The sequence below is a fragment of the Alternaria ethzedia genome (genome assembly GCF_023757985.1).
Source record: "Alternaria ethzedia strain BMP 0044 chromosome Unknown scaffold_31, whole genome shotgun sequence".
Taxonomy (NCBI): domain Eukaryota; kingdom Fungi; phylum Ascomycota; class Dothideomycetes; order Pleosporales; family Pleosporaceae; genus Alternaria; species Alternaria ethzedia.
In genome coordinates this window covers 311,970-330,050 of record NW_026056224.1, presented here as the reverse complement: position 1 = coordinate 330,050, position 18,081 = coordinate 311,970, and the positions used below count along the sequence as shown (strand labels likewise).

At 28.3% G+C, this 18,081-nt stretch overlaps 1 protein-coding gene across 1 annotated transcript; it reads left to right on the top strand.

Moving 5' to 3' along the window:
• Positions 1-16,904: 16,904 nt before the first annotated feature.
• Positions 16,905-17,985, top strand: J4E87_009075 (uncharacterized protein; the record flags this gene model as incomplete). Its single annotated transcript, XM_049380655.1, has 3 exons — positions 16,905-17,022; positions 17,073-17,595; positions 17,640-17,985. 3 exons carry the CDS (start codon positions 16,905-16,907, stop codon positions 17,983-17,985), a joined length of 987 nt encoding a protein of 328 aa, XP_049229718.1.
• Between the last annotated feature and the right edge of the window lie 96 nt (positions 17,986-18,081).

Below are 18,081 nucleotides of genomic sequence, written 5' to 3'. Positions count from 1 at the left end.
ATATTTATAAAGAAATTCTAATCTAGATATTACTTAAGAGCTTCTAACTATACTATAATAGCTTATAATAGCCTAAGGTAAGCTAGTACTACTTAGTCTAAACTAATTCTTACTTATATATACTAGTAAACTTTATACTACTCTAGAAGAAGCTAAAAGAGCTTAAAAAGAGCTACTAGAAGCTATACTAGAGGTATCTAAATAATACTAGCCTAAAGCTCTATAATTTAATTCTTCTTTTTATTAATCTTAGAAGTAAAACTAAGCTTAATATCTCTAGAATTCTTAATTTACTTACTTACTTTTAAGTACTACTACTCTAAACTAGTAATCTTAAAGTTAAGAATTATAATAGTACTTTAAATAGCTATAGTAGTAGACTTCTAGCTTAAACGCTACTAAATAAGTTAGTATAAGCTAGAATAGAGTAAAGTAAAGTAAAAAAGGCTAAAAAAGCTACTAATAGCTAACTAAAAACTAGAATAGCCTATAATAAAGTATATTAAAGTATTTTAGAGTTACTTATAGATTACTTAAAAGAGATACTTTTTTCTAACTTTTTTTTAACTTATAAAGCGTGCTTAGTAGAAGTAGTAGTAATACTCTTAGAGAAAGTATTTTACTTTTTATTAAACTTAGACTTTTTATTTAAGTAAGCGCTAAACTTAGAAGCTTTAATTAAATAAAGCGCGCTTATATAGTATTATATTTTATTCTATAAAGAAAAGTAATATCTACTATTATTAGTTAAAATAGTTTAGAATAGACTATATTAGACTAAAATAAGCTACTTAGATACTAAAAACGCTTTACTAAATCTAGAAAAGATAGATAGAGTTATAGAGAACTAAAGTAGACTAAAAGAGACTAAAATAAACTAAAATATACTTCTAAATATACTTTATAACTTACTAGTATAAATACGCTAAGTTATACTATAAAGTCTTATACTTATTATTAGTAAAGTTAACTAGAGCTAGTAAGATAGTAGCTTAAATAGCTTAAGTAGTAGTATTATTATTATTAAGTAGATTTATAAAAGAGCTAGTAAGAAAAAAGAACTTATTAGTAGTAATAGTAAGCTTCTTTCTAGTCTTTATTTACTTTAAGACTTAATAAATTTTATTATAGTTTAAAAGATTTTTAAAAAGCTATTTTTAGTTAGTAATAGCTTAAAATAGTCTAAAAAGAGCTAAAATATACTAAGTCTACCTATTATAGAGCTATTTACTACTTTTATACTTAGAATAAAGTAAAAAAAGCTAATAAGAGCTATAATAAAGTAGAAAAGAGTAAAAGAAAAACTTACTAAGAAGTACTTATAACTATAAGCCTAGTATCTTCTATATAAATAACTTAAATAGTAAAAGTATTCTCTAAAGTAGTAATATTCTTAATTATACTACTAAAGATATTATAAGTATTATTATTTATAATTACTAGAAAATAGTAACTAGTAGTACTAAAGATATAGTTACTATTTTTAAACTAGAAAGTAATATAGCTAGTATAAGAGGTAAAGCTTATTTTTAAGAGCTTCTTTATATAGTAGTTAGATATATAAGTATAGTTATTATCTAATATAGTAAAGGTTAGTATAGAATAGCTTAGATTAGACTATTAAGAGCTAGTATAAAGTATAAGTAGTAAATATAGATAAGTAGGTAGTATAAAGATATAAAGTAAGTGTTAGTAGATATAAATTACTTTCTATAGTCTAGTTAGTATTATTCTAGTATAAATTACACTAAAAGCTTTTAATTTAGTCTAAACTACTCTATTCTACCTCTAAAAAGGCTAAAATAAAGTATTCTAAGCTAACTTATTATTTTTAAATTTTAGCTTAAAATAAAGTAATACTTATATACTTAGAGTATTATAAAGTAAAGAAATAAAAAAGAAAAATCTAACTAGCTAGAAATAGCTTAGGTATATAGCTCTATACTAGCGCTACTAGCGTAAAAAAACGTATTTATATATAATTTTATAATTTTCTAAATTACTAGATTTTTCTACTAAGATTTCTATCTTCTATAAGTATATTATATTTATAAATACCTAGTATAAGCTATTATAGACTAGAATAGTCTATTTTAGATCTTACTTACTTTTTTTTACTTATTATATATACTTAGAGTTAGATTAAGAGTAATCTACTCTAAAAGAAAGAATAATATTAAGCTTTAGCTTATAAGAGCCTAAGCTAACTTAGCTATAAGTATAAATACTTTAGAATTACTATTATAGCTTAGTAGTAATTTATCTCTAGTCTTTTTAGAATAATATACCTAATTATAGTCTAATATTATATATCTAGTATTTAACTAACTCTACTATTTAATATATAAAGATATCTTTACTTTATAACTATTATACTTTATACTTATTATTATTATACTTTATAATACTACTATATAAGAAAAAAATAGTAATATTTAACTTACTTAAAAAAGTATTAAATATAATTACTTTTAGCTAGAGCGCTAAAGATAATATAGTAAAGAATAATAATAATCTTAATACTATTAACTAAGATAATCTTAGCTATAAGATTAATATTACTACTAAGTACTAAGATAAGATTAAATAATTTAAGTAGAAATTAGTATTTATAAAAAAGAAGCTTTAATTATTAGAGATAACTATAAAGTAGTTTTATACTTAATCTATAATTAGAGCTTATAAAGAGTATATTAGTAATAATTATATATAGTAGTTATTAGTATTAATAATAAGTCTAAGATAGTAGAAACGTTTTAAATAATAAGTTAAGGTAAAATATCTAGATTTAAAGCGTAAGCTTAATAATTCTAGTTTTTAGATACTAAAGCTTATTACTTTCTAAATATAAAAGTTATATAATACTATATTATTAGTAATAAAAAAGAAAAACTAGTTCTATTATTATTAATATTCTTTAGTCTATTCTATTACGTTTTTTATATATAAAAACTCTACTCTAGCTTTAAAAGCTACTTTAGTAATATCTAAGATAATTAGAGATAAGTTAAATACTAATACTTATAGTAGTTAATTATTCTTTTATATCTAAAAGATAAAAGTAATAATTAGCTAGTACTATAGGTATTAAAAGAAGCGTAGTATATATAAGTAGATAAAGAAAAAAAATAGAAAATATACTAGAAATCTATTCTATTCTATAGTAGTATTAATATTAATAAAAAGTATTAAATATTAAAAAGTATATTCTCTAATATTCTTAGAAAGTATTATTAATAATATTTAGGTATAAGTAGATAAAGTAGCTAAAAGTATTTATATAGTTAAGAAAAAACATTTATAAAATATATAGAATAATACTTAGACTAGATTTCTAAGTAGTTATAATAAAAAGGCTTTTCTTTAATAATTACTACTTAATAAGCGTAGTTATATTATTTAGGTATAATATTATTAATAATTAATAATATACCTAGTATATATAATATTATTCTAATACTTTCTATAGCTTAAGAAGTATCTATAAATTAAGCTATAGATACTATAGATTATTAATAAAAAAAAAAGAATAATTAAACTTACTTTTTTCTTTTATAAAATATACTAGAATAGAGATTTATACTATTACTTTATATAATTACTTCTATTAATATCTAGTATCTAGAGATTAAGCTATTTATTCTTTATATTAATTAGTATAAATATTATCTTTTAATTCTAGATCTATTACTTAAGTAGCTAGTAATTTTAGAAATTTAGGCTAGCTATTTTTTTTAATAGTTTAATACTTTTAATTATTCTAAAATATAAGATATAAAAGTAATTATAAGTATATATATTAAGATTATTTAAATTATAACGTTACTAATATATTATAAAATAGTAATAGCGTTTATTAAGAACTTCTATAACTATCTTATTAATATTAATATTATTATAATAGGTATTTAAGCACCTATTAGATTAATTACGTACTTTCTCTCTTTTATACTAGTATTTTACGCGCTCGCTTATATATATTACACTACTCTTATTTAATTTTATAAGAGTAGTAATTATAATTCTAATTACCTAAATCTATTATTTCTAGCTTAAATTCTTCTATAGTTATAAGCCTAGCGCTTTAAAGTATAGGTCTTATTCTCTCTACGTAATAATAACGCTATAAATAATATATTTAGACACTTCTCTAATCTTTATTTAACTCTTTACCTTATAATAAGTAAAGTAACTAGCTTTCTATAGCTCTCTTTATATTAACTATCTACGCCTATAGTAGCGCTTTTTTCTAATAACTCTAAGCACGTTAGTAATATATATACTACTTACTACCTTCTCTATAAGTAGCTATAAGTAACTATAGCTCTTTAGTAAGCTTAATACTTATTCTAATAAGTAGCGTAATCTTTAAGAGATACTCTACTTAGCCTAAGTAGTTTATATAGCTTAAATTTAATACGCGCTCTCTAGAAGTATAAAAGAAGATTAATCTAGTAATACTCTTTTTTAAAAATAGCCTTTTTAAAGCTTCTAATTATTTTATCTATTTAGAAAGAGAAACTAGTAAGTGTAATAAAAAAGTGCTCTAGAATAAGAAACTAGTAGTATAAAAGCTTAAGTCTACTCTTTTAGTAAGTACTTAAAGTAGGCTTAGAAAGCTTAAGAGGTAGGTTAATATAACTATTAACTTACTTCTACTACTTCTAGTATAGATTAAGCTAGCTAAGAGCTAAGACTAGTTTTTTTATATAATTATAAAGTCTCTTAAAACGTAACTATAGTCTTATAATAATATAACTAAGAAGTAGATTAGAGAGAACTACTATACTTACTTAGGTAAGGCTAAGCTAGCAAAAACTAACTTAGAGTAGTAGTACTATAAGTAAAACGCGCTCTATATATATATAAAAGCTTATAAGCTTTCTAAAGTAGATAGTATACTTACTATCTATAACTTTCTTAACGCGCTAATACCTAGAATAGCTATAAACTAAGTAATTTAGATAAAGCGTAATATAATTACTACTTAGGCGCTTAGTATAAAGATCTTTACACTTTCTTAGCTTAGAATCTTTTTTTTAGTACTTATATAGTATTAGATAGCCTACTCTAAGTTATATAAAATCTTTACTTCTATTAAAGAAGCTTTACTTACTAATAAAACTAGCGCTAAGTCTAAGTTACTAAACTAAGCTAAGCTTACTATTTACTCTTACGCTACTTTAGAGTTTTAGATCTACTACTAGCCTATTAAAAAGTGCTATAATATACTTACTACTATTAGAGCTAAGTAAAAGCGCCTTTAATAGCTTTTATAAAAGAATAAAAATATAATTATTAAATACTTAGGTATAAAGTACTTTAAGAAAGCGCGTATAAAGCTTATTAGTAAGAGATACTCTATTCTAAGCTTCTTAGAAAGCTTATATAATAATAATAAGTACTCTAGAGATATAGTTACTACGCTTCTTAACCTAGGTATACTTTAGCTAATACTAGGTATCTACTCTACTATAGACTATAATACTTACTCTCTTTTAGCTAGCACTATTCTTAACAATAGAGTAGCTATCTACTTAGTTAACTACTTCTTTCTATTATTAGACTTTAAACTAGCTAGAACTTTTAAGATAGTTAAAGTAGGTATATAGACTTTTTCTATTCTTAGATATAGTATACGTATTCTAAAAAGCTTTATTAAGCTTATAAGTAGTAAACACGTTAATCTTACACTTACTAGCGTTATAGTTATAAAGCGTTTCTATATTAATATAGTCTTAGAAGCTTATCTTAACTAATCTAGAATCTAGTACTTAGGTTTTAATAATACTCTTTATACTAGATTACTAGTAAGAAGTACTATAGTAGCTACTTTATAGTGTAGACTAAACCTTATATTTATAGAATATAAGCTAATTACTATTTATAATACTTTTATTATAAATATAATATCTAGAATAAAATCTAGCTTTACCTCTTAGCTACGTAGTAATTTAGAAGACCTTTAGTATACTTATACTAGTTACTTAGGCTCTAAGGCGCTTAAGGCACTTATATATAATACTTAGAGAGTAAGAATTAAAGAGCCTACGCGTATATAGTATAAGTTCTATACTCTATCTTATATAAAGTAAGTTATCTCTTATTAGCTAAAGAAGTAAGCTTTCTAACTCTTCTAGAGAATTATATAGAACTTTTTTAATATACTTAAAAGATACTTAGAAAAGAAGTAGATTCTACTTATTAAGAATAAGTATAGTAGTAAAGTCTACTTTTACCTACTCTTTTCTAAGAAGATAAAGAAGATAATAAAAGCTCTTAAGAAGTTTTAATTACTTATCTAAATCTATTATTATCTACTTATTATAAAAATTAGCTCTAATAATAACTTTTTAACTAATCTATAGTGTAGTAACTTACGCTATAAGATATAGATAAGAGAGTATAGTATTACGCTAGAGCTTACTTCTTCTTATATCTATAAGTCTAATAAAGTAGCTAAAAGAGCTAGATAAGAAATTATTACTAAATAGATTAAAATAAAAAAAAAAGCTAATCTATCTAAGTACCTCTAGATAGAGATAGCGCTTACTACTACTTAGCTTTATAATATAAGTCTTTTATATATCTATACTCTATACTCTTTTAATAAAAAGTTAGAGTAGTAGTTTATAGAATACTTTAGATAGTATTAGTCTAAGCTTATAAAAAGAGCTTCTACTAATTTATAACTTAATTAGAGTAGCGTATACGCCTATAGATATTACGTCTATCTTTTAAATAAAAATAGAGTAGCTAGACGTAAGCTAAAAAGCTTTAAAACACTACTTAGAGAATATATTAGTTATTTAGTAGACTATTAAGCTTCTAATATATACTATATATAAGTTCTATTACTAAAAGAAGTATTTACTATACGTAACGTAACGTTTAATAAGTAGCTCTTCTATAGTAGTAGAAAGTAGAAGTTTTTTAAGAAGAATACTTATATTATAGTTAATATCTTTTATAAAAATAAGTAGAAGAACGTAGTAAAGGCTTATAATAAGCTTCTATTACTTTTTTAGTAAGATAATATAGATAATAGTAAGCTACTACCTAACTAAATAGATAAGCTACTTAATAGCCTATTAGAAGCTTATCTAAAAAAGTTAAGTCTTATATAAGTAGATCTCTAGACTAGAGAGATATAGAGAGTATATATAAGGCTTACTAAATACGCTATAAAACTACTATTACTAGAGGCTATACTAGAGCCTTCTAATATAATAAGTATTACTAAGTAACTTAGTAATAGACGTGTTAATTCTAGTAAGTACTAGTCTATAGTAACTAGATTAGTAAGCTTATTAGGTGCGTAGAGAGATAACTTCTAAGATAATAGACTTCTATTACTTATAGTAATAAATATCTTTTAGAATAAAAAAGTATCTAATAGCTCTTTACCTAATCTATAAAACTTATCTACTAAGTGTAAGTACGTAAAAAAGGTCTATAAACCTTCTATATATAGAAGTAAGTATTACTTAAGTAGTTATAATAATTATAATAATCTTAGAAGTATAAGTATTTATATCTTACTATTTAACTTTAAGTAGCTTAATAACTTAGAGACCTACTATAGCACTTTTAATTAGTTATTAGGCTACGCGTATATAACACTATATTATATTATTACTACTATAATTATAGATAAGTCTAATAAAGACTAAGTTTATTAGAATAATCTTCTAGCGCTTCTAACGCTTTAAAAGTACTTTTATAACTATCTCTATAAGAATAAGTTTAAGATAGTAGTATATTAGAAAATTAATACACTACTTATAGCTAATATCTAAAAGAAAGTAAAGTATATAAGTAGTAAAAAATACTCTCTACTACTTAAGTAAGTCTTTATATATAAAGTAGATAAGAATAGCTACTTTATAAAGTATAAGGTACACTTTATAGTGCGTAGAGATATATAAACTAAGAATACGCTCTACTTAATCTATACTACTACACTTACTATATAATTCTTTTATCTAGTAATAGCTATTACTACTAAATTTAATATAGAGATTTAGTAGCTTAATATTATAGTAGCCTTCTTAAATACTAAAGTTAGTAGTAATAAGCTAGTATACTATAAGCTTCTAGATAGCTTTTAGAGAAAGAGCTACTATACTAAGCTTAAGAAAGCTCTTTATAGTATACATAAAAGCTTTCTTCTCTAGTATAATAACTTTTTAAATACTTTTTTAAAGCTTAGCCTATAAGCTAGTAAGAAAAAGTCTTATTTATACTATAACACTACTTAACGCGTTTTTATACTCTTTTACATAAATAATATTCTACTTATATTTACTAAGTTATACTATCTAGAGATAACTAAGCTACTTAGTAGAATTAAGAAGACTTATAAAATTAATAATAAAGAAGTAGTAAACTAGTTCTTAGAGGTATATATTATACGTAATTACTTTATAGATACTATTTTACTACTTTATAATATCTACTTTAATAAAGTTATAAAGAAGTTTAGTTTTAAAGATAGTAGCTACTTTCTAAAAATACCTCTACTAGCTAGTAAGCTTCTAAAGTACTAAGAGAACGCTTTAAAGTAAAAGATTAAGGCCTATTAAGAGCGTATTAGCTTAGTATTATACTTTACTATTATAATATACTCTAACGTTATATATATAGTTTTCTAGCTCTCTTAGTTTCTAACTAATTCTTCTCTAGCTTACTTTAAAGTAGTAGAGTATTTTATTATATACCTATACTACTTATAATATAAGAGTATTATATATAGTAGAGAAGTAAAGTTAGATAAGAAGCTCTAGATCTATAGAGACGTAAGCTTTATAGATAATACTAAAACGCGCTACTTTTCTTATAAGTTTATTATAATACTATTTAAAGACCTAATTATATAGTAAGCTACTTACTAGTTAATAGTTATAACCTTAACTACTAAGGTAGAGCTTCTTACTCTTAAAGCTATTACTAAAAAGACTATAGCCTTAAAGCGCTTATTTACTAAGCTTTAGCTACTTATTACTAGTGTCTAGTAGATCTTTTATAATAATTAATAGACTATTAGACTTATAGTAGAGAGTAATAAAAGAATCTCTACTAAGCTCTACTATATTAATATCTAGAATATATAGCTTTGCTAGAAGTATAGTAAGAGCTCTTTTAAAGTGCTCTATAAGTCTACTATTAATATATTAGTAGATAGACTTACTAAGTACTTATCTAAGTAGAAGCTTAAAGCTTTTAAAAAGTAGCTAAATCTAAGATAAATAACTTATAAAAATACTAATTAAAGCTTATAAGTAAGTAATAAGTATAAGAAAGATTAGTAAGTTTAATTATATATTTATAGAGTAGTACTAGACTCTACTCTAAGCGCTTTATAACTAGATAAAGAGATCTTACTTTCTCTTTAGATACTTACTACCTCTCTATATAGCTAGCGTAAAAAAGCTTTTATTAAGCTACTATATACTCTAACTACCTAGCCTTACTAGTTAAAACTAAAGGTATAGATAAAGAAAATACTTACTTAGAGCTTTTAACTTTACTAAAGACTATTAAAGCTATATTATCTACTTTAGCCTTAGCTTCTATATAACTATAAGCTACTTTACGCTACTTAGCCTATATTAGTAGAGCGCTAATTCTATAGACCTTCTCTTTATTTAAAAAAAACTTAATAGCTATATATAGTCTATTCTATTTCTACTTACTTCTAAACTAGAGAAAGTAGATAAACTTAAGAGCTATTAGCTCTATAATCTTAGACCTATAAATAGTTAGTATATATAAATAGTAGTTTAAAAGCTTAAAGACTTATATAGAGTTATATAAGTACTTATAACTATACTACTTATACTAGATATTCTTTTTACTTACTTAGTTAAAGTAAAGTTTTTTACTATAACTAGTAAGCGCGCTTTAAACGTACTTAATATAAAGTATTACTCTTAGTAGATATAATAAAAAGAGAGTACTAATAGAGAGTCTAGACTACTTTTTTTTCTTTTCTTATTTTTTACGCACTACTATACCTAAGGCTTACTTCTTCTTATTCTAAGAAGTAGAGGCCTTTCTAGTAGTAGTAGTAGTAGTAGTATTATAGTAGGTATAAGTAGCTTAGCTAGTAGCTATAGCTACTAAGCGCTATTAAACTTATTTTTACTACTTATTAGCTAAAGAATCTATATAAATAGCTATAGTAAGCGCCTACTAATAGGTTAGATAGCTTATAGACTAATAGGCTATTAGCTTATAGTTAGACTACTTACTAGAAGTAGTAACTAGTACTATAAGTATCTAGAGTACTTTAAAGATAATTTTATAAGCTACTAAAGCTTTATATAGTAACTAGTAAACGCTTTAGAGTAAGATAGAAGCTTCTAGAAAGTACTTATAGTTAGTATTTTTAGTAATTATTAAAGCTAAAAATAGTAGAAGACGCTAGTCTTATTATTATTACGCGCGTCTAAATGTATATAGCTCTACTTAATTACGTAATACTTATATAAGTAGCGTATAGCTAAAAATAAGTAACTTATATATAATATAGCTTATCTAAAGAGTATATTATAATAAGTATTTAAGTACTTATTAGGTTAATTATATACTTTCTCTCTTTTATACTAGTGTTTTACGCGCTTATTTATATATATTACACTACTTTTATTTAATCTTATAAGAGTAGTAATTATAATTCTAATTATCTAAATCTATTATTTCTAGCTTAAATTCTTCTATAAATATTAATAGTAGCTACTACTCTAGCTACTTATTTTATTAAGGTAGTATTTAGTATTTCTTACTTAATAAATATTAGTAACTAAAACGTATATATAAATAAAGTAAATAGTTAATAGAGTTTATATTAATAATAATTATAAAGTATTTTATTAGTATAAATAATAATCTAAGTATAAGATAGAATAAGTATATAAATCTATTACTTTATCTAGAATAATTATATTAGTAATATAGTTAAATATATCTTTACGCTTAACGCTAATAATAATAATATAATACTACTTTTTTCTTTATTAATATTCTTAATAGTATAATATTAAATATATTATATATTTTATATATAGTAAACGTTTATCTATTAATACTATATACGTTTATTATTAATATAGTAAATATATTACTACTAATATTATATATATTAATTTTTAAAGTAGTAAATACTTACTACTATAAATATTATATATATTTATTATTAAGATAGTAAATATATTACTATAAACATTATATATATTTATTATTAATATAGTAAATATATTACTATTAATATTATATATATTTATTATTAAAGTAGTAAATATATTACTATAAACCTTATAAATATATATTACTATAAACGTTATATATATTAGAGCTTACTAGTAACTTAATATATTACTATAATTATTATAAATATTAGACTTTACTAGTATAATTATATATTATAGTAATTATTATAAATATTCTAAATATTAGTAGAATTTAACTAGCGCTCTACTAGATAAAACTTCTACTACTTTAGTTTTAATAATTATAAAGATTATTATAAATAATTAAGTAGATATAGAGTATTATAAAAAAGAGAATAGTTATAAGTTAAGTTAATTATTTATAATATTATTATATATACTTTTTATAAAAAAGTATTAGTTATAAATACTAAATTAGATAAAGTTATTATTTAGACTAATTTTAGTGCTATACTTCTTAGTAGTAGTAGTATAAGCGTAGAATTAGCTATTTTAAAAAAGTAACTAAAATTATTAGTAATATTTAAGAAAGAAAGCTATAATTAGTACTAATATTTATAGACTTTAACTAAAAGTAGAGAAAGTTAAAAAAAAGATTTTTAAAGTCTTAGTATAGCTTAGATAGAATTATCTAGAATAATTAGTATATTATTAGTAATATTTAATAAGATAGAACTTATAGTAGAATTACTATTTAAAGTATAAAGAATATACTTCTTCTAATTATATATTAGAATTATTTAGAATATTTAGAAAATTATTATTTATAATTAAGAGAAATTTCTTTAACTATAGTCTTCTTCTATAAATATTTATAAAGTAATATATTAATATTATTAAGTTTAATAGAGATCTAAAGTATAATTAATAATAAAATATAGTAAATTATTAAAGATATTTATCTTATTACTACTAAAATTAGCCTTCTATCTAACTACGTAGATTTAGTATTTAGATAGATAATCTATAAAGTATTAAATTAGTATAAATAATATTTAAATTATTAGTAATAAATATTTCTTATGCTATATTCTTTTACGTAAATCTTTTATACTTTTAGTCTTCTTAGATCTATTTTAATATTAGAATATTTTAAATAATTATAGTAAAAAAACTTACTATACATTAGATTTCTACTACTTATTATAAGTCTAAATCTTACTAGTAATTATTAAAGATAATAGTATAATTAATATAATTATTTATATACTAAGCGTTCTTTTTCTAAACCTTTCTTAGAAATAGAATAATTATTAAGTACTTTTTACTACTTACTATATTATTAGTAATAATTATAAATATAAATAATATTCTAACTTACTTCTTTTTAAGAATTATCTAATATAATTTTACTTAATTCTATTTTAGTTAGCTACTTTACTTATACTTAAGTTTAATTTTATTCTTAATAATATTAACTAAAAATAATAAAAGCTTAAAAAGCTTAGAGCTAAATACTATTACTAAAATTATACTAAATAATTAAGGTACTAGCCTACTTTAGTAAAGATAATTAAGTATTTATTATAAGTTATAAAAAAGTCTACTTTTAATATTATTAGCTATATTTAAAAAAAAAAATCTATTACTATAGATTATTTTAAATAATTAGTAAAAGTAAAGGTAAAAGTAGATAGATTATATAATAGAGGTATACTAGATTAAATAAAATATTATAAATAATTATAAAATAAAGATATAAAGTAAAGATAAGCTAAATTAGAAAATTATTAGAAATAATATAATTAGCTAAATTAAGTAGAATAGTATAAATAATTATAAAGTAAAAGTAGACTAAATTAAAAAGTTATTAGAAATATTATAATTAGCTATAATTATTAAACTAAGTAGTATAATTATTAGAGCTAATTATTAAACTAAATTATTAAAGCTACTTATAAAGAAGTTTAGTAAAGTAAAAAATAAAAAACTTAGTTTAATAAGCTATAATAAGTTTTATAAGAGTCTTTATATACTAGTAGCTACTAGACCTAATTAGACTTAGGTTACTACTAAGACTATTAAACTCTAAGTAGAAGCTATTATATTTACTCTTTACTTTAGGTATCTATATTAGATTAGCTAGTAAACGTGTTAGAGTATTAGAGCTAATATAAAATAGTTTACTTTCTTTCTACTTACGCGCTGTACTAGTAGTTACACTAATAGTATCTACGTTTAATAACTATAAGGTCTTATTAATAGCTACTATCTCTCTTACTTTAATCTAAAGTATTATCTTACTTAAGTAAGACCTTAAACTACTAATAACACTAATAGAGCCTTATAAGCTAGTGCTATCTATATAACCTATTACGCCTACTTAGTAGTAACGCGCTTTAAGATTATTGCAAACTATTAATATAATAGATTATACTATTTAACTAATAACGCAAGCGTGTAACTAGGTAACTAGTTAATTTTAAAAGCGTATCTACTCTATATAAGAGAAAAACTAAACACCTAGAAGCCTACGTTACTGTTAGGCTACTAACTTCGCAAGTTTTTATCCTAATATAGGCTCTAGAGTGTTTAGTTTTTCCCTTAAATAGGGTGCATCTAAGTCGAAGCCGCCTTCTAACACGTAACCTGTGTTGCGACTAGGCGTAACTTTTAAAGCCGGTAAAGCCGTGGCAGGATCTAGGCGGACGGCACCACTAGAAGGTCTGGTAACGATAAACCGGGCGGCTTCACGTGGACTGATGAGCTGAGTGAGACCACACTGACCGGTACCAGGGAGCACCAATGATGAACAATCCTCCGCCGCCCCTATTTTGCTTACGAGGCGTGGGTCTTGGCAGGGCGGACAAACACCAGTACAAATATATGTATAGATGGCTGCTATGAGATCTTTCAGAACGCTCATACAATCCGTGGAGTTCATCATCATGTTCGGCTTCTTCTCTACAAAGTACAAGCATCGCAAACGCCATCCGGTAGATGACGATATCACAGCATCGGAACTACAACACCTTACCCACATGCAGATGCCGCACTCCGAACCTTTGAAAAAGTCCAGAGATACATTCACCAAAGGTTGGAGATTCGGCGCCCTCAACTGCGCGATCGCAGCCTCCATAGTCTTTCTCATAAATCTGATCGCCACTATAGCATGGGCTGCCAATACTGATAGCGGTGTATTATTCAGAGGGGACTGTGATCGTGCGCGTAAGATCAACGCAGTCCTTCATGTCATCATCAACTTGTTGAGTACAATTCTGTTGTCTTCATCGAATTACGCTATGCAGTGTCTATCTTCTCCAACCAGAATGGATATCAACGTCGCCCACTCTCGAGGCCAATGGATGGATGTAGGTGTCCTAAGCGTTCGAAATCTACGTCGCATCAGCAAGAAGCGCGTACTTCTTTGGTCAGCCCTAGCGCTCTCGTCGCTACCTCTACATCTCTTGTAAGTATTGAGTCGAAGCCAGAACCTATAGTACACTAACATGTGAAGTTACAACTCGGTCGTGTATCTGTCTCTTGCAGCATACAGTTACGAAGTTTACGGGGTCAGACAAAACTTTGTTGACAGCGCTGAATGTCTGGGCTGTGTGAGTCCTATCAATGGCTCCGACTTCGCCTTCACCAGGGAGATACACCAAAGGATCCAAGAAAGCCGGTTCGAGAGGCTCGATAACTTGGATTGCATTGACGCATACGCAACAACCCTGCAAACGCATAGAGGCGATCTACTTTTAGTGGCTAAGTCTGATGACATTGTATGGGCAAATCAAACTGAAGGGGTAGACGACGACTACAAGAATAACGAAAACTCGGGGGTTTTCTGGACTCACTCGCTCACAAGTGCTTGGGAATATTTTCCACAGGATACTTTCGAGTGGATTTGTTCGGGCCATACGGATGTGGACAAGTCATGCGACGCAGTAGTAGACGACATCAGAGGCTCTGCACAGAACTGGACCATAACAGGTGATATTGGCTACCTCGTGAGTGTGTCTGGGTTCTCCCACATGAGAGGCCCCATACAGTACTGTTTGCGTGAAAGGAAAGACTCAAAGTGTCGAGTTCTCTGGAGCATTCCCATCGCGTCGCTGGTGATAGGGCTGAATCTTATCAAGGCCATATCGATCTTCTATTTGGCTCTTCGCATTAAAGAGCAGCCACTCATGACGATGGGTGACGCTGTGCTCTCATTCCTGAAACAGCCGGATCCATGGACTCGGAATATGTGCCTCGCTTCCTCCAAGGACATCGAGAGTGCAAAAAACAATTTCATTGCCGGACCGAAGAGATGGAAGCTTCGAATCTATAGATGGAAAGATACTACAAGTCTAAGCCGTCGCATTAGCACTTTCGCTGTGTAAGTGCGCACGCGTCGTTCTACCATCCGCAAAGATTCGTTAACATCCCCCAGGCTTCTGATCTCGATAGCAACCGTAGGAGGATTTCTTTCCTACGGGTTGCGTCATCTCCGATCTGGTAAAAGTAACTCCCTTCGCAATCTCGCTGCGTTGGGTTTTGGTGCCATCGACGCTCGGACACTAATCGAGTATCCACGTGAACACAATGTCGACTCCATAATAGGCAACACTCTCATAGCCAACGTGCCACAGGTTGTGCTTTCGATCATCTATTTCTCATGCAACAGTCTGTTGACGTGTATGCTGCTAGGAAAAGAATGGTCATCGTATTCATACGTTCGAAAGGGTTTAAGGGTTTCGAGCGCCCCGAGAGGGTTGCAAAGATCAACCTACTTCTTGTCGCTACCTTATCGGTTTGCAATACCACTTATGGCAATCAGTGGATTGCTACATTGGATGATATCACAAAGCATCTTCTTTGCCGCCATAGAGGTAGGCTCTTTACCTGGACATGTTCTGAACTTAGTGTGATAGCTGACGATGACATTAGTTCTATGGGATCGGTGATAGTGTGCCATCAGATGTACGATATACATGCGGCTATTCTCCCATCGCCATGATATCTGTGATCATCGTTGCGAGTCTCGTTCTCATTGTCGGCGTCGGAGTGGGATTCGTTCCTTTGCGACCAGGAACCAATCTGGTTGGCAGTTGTAGTGCAGCCATGAGCGCAGCTTGTCACTTGTCAACCGCTGACAAGGAAAGAGGTGATGAAATTGCCGTTAAGAAGTTAATGTGGGGTGTTGTTGAAGTACAATCAAATGGAGCGGGGCATTGCTCCTTCTCCGACGAGGCCGTGGAAAACCCCAAAGAAGGTGAGCTATATGCTGGGCCGCGTGCGCAGGCTTATCCACAGCGACCGAAAAGATGAAATAGATGGTTATATAGAGGATAGTTGAGCGAGTTTGGGTAGTCGCTGGAAAGGTGTCTTCGTAGCAAAGCGATGGTGCCGTCGCGCGTGGACTTTTATTCGGATGCCGGACGGAGGGATGACCTAAGCGTGCCATAATCAGCATTATCTCCACCTTTCGGAAGCGGGTCCGGCTACCAACCACCCTGCTTCGGCTCATGACTAGCACACTCACGCGACGCACTAAATGATGATTTGCAACGTCATTGAAGCCACAGCAAAGAAAGCGTCCACATGGTGCGGATCAGCGTTGGATGCGGGGTCCGGACTGACCTCGGTGTACAATGCCCCATATATCAAGCTTCTCCAAAGTGACTTTGGGGTCTTGTAGAGTAACATCTTATAACCTACGATAGCAAAAGTATTGATACATTGACTATGGCGAAACAAGAGTACAAATTCCCGGCGTTTGACGACCTTCCGAAGGTCGAGGGCATGCCACAGGGCAGCATATGGGGGTTCTTTGACAAAGACGGGCAAAAGGATGAAGTCGGAAGTAAAGCAAATTGTACCCCATACAGCAATCGTATATCTAACAGGCGACAGCTATCAACCTTCTCACCTCGGATGTCGTGAAAGCGGCCTCCAAAGAGATCACTACCGGCGAGCACATCCAGCTTGACTGGGAACTACACAACGTGCAATTTCCAGGGTTCAACAGAAAAGAACTCGAGCAAAAGCAAATCGATTTTGCGGACTTCTCCGAGTTCTGTGCTAACGATGACGAACTTCACATCAACACTCAAGCTGGATCTCAGTGGGATAGCTTGAAGCATTTCGCGCATCAAGCAAGCGGCATGTATTACAACGGTCTCTCGCATAAAGAGGCAGCGAACAGCGTCACGAACGGAACGCACAAGTGGTGCGAAAGAGGTGGCATTGTTGGAAGAGGTGTGCTTTGCGACTGGCTTAGTTGGTATGAAGAGAAGAACGGGAAGAAAGCACCAAGTGCGGTGTCGAGACACGAGATCCCTATCGAGGAGATTGAAGAGACGCTGAAGTGGCAAGGCACCACTTTGAAGCAGGGAGACATTATGATGATTCGAAGCGGTTACGTAAGATGGCACAAGTATGTTGTCTTACCACTCTGAGAGACATGACTGACGATCCTAGCAATGCGAACGAAGCGGAGCGCAAGAGCGGTACTCGCGACAATAGTGTCGCGATTGGTCTTCAAGCCAACGAGAAGACGGTACGTTGGCTTTACGACCGTCACCTCGCGGCGATCGCTGGTGATACCGTCGCTTTTGAAGCATGGCCACCAAAGTTTACCGACGGATGGTGCCTACACGAGTGGCTTCTCGTTCATTGGGGTACCGCTATCGGCGAGATGTGGGACCTTGAGAAGCTTAGTCAGAGGTGCAAGGAGATGGGCCGGTACACTTTCTTCATGACAAGTGCTCCATTACACGTTAGGGGTGGTATTGGAAGTCCACCTGGAGTTATCGCCATCTTCTAGGCTCATTGCGCCACTTTTGCTATTCGAATTCTACGAACGTCGTTTGTGTATATCTAGTAGTACCGTTCAAATGGAGTTCGAATTCGGAAACAACCG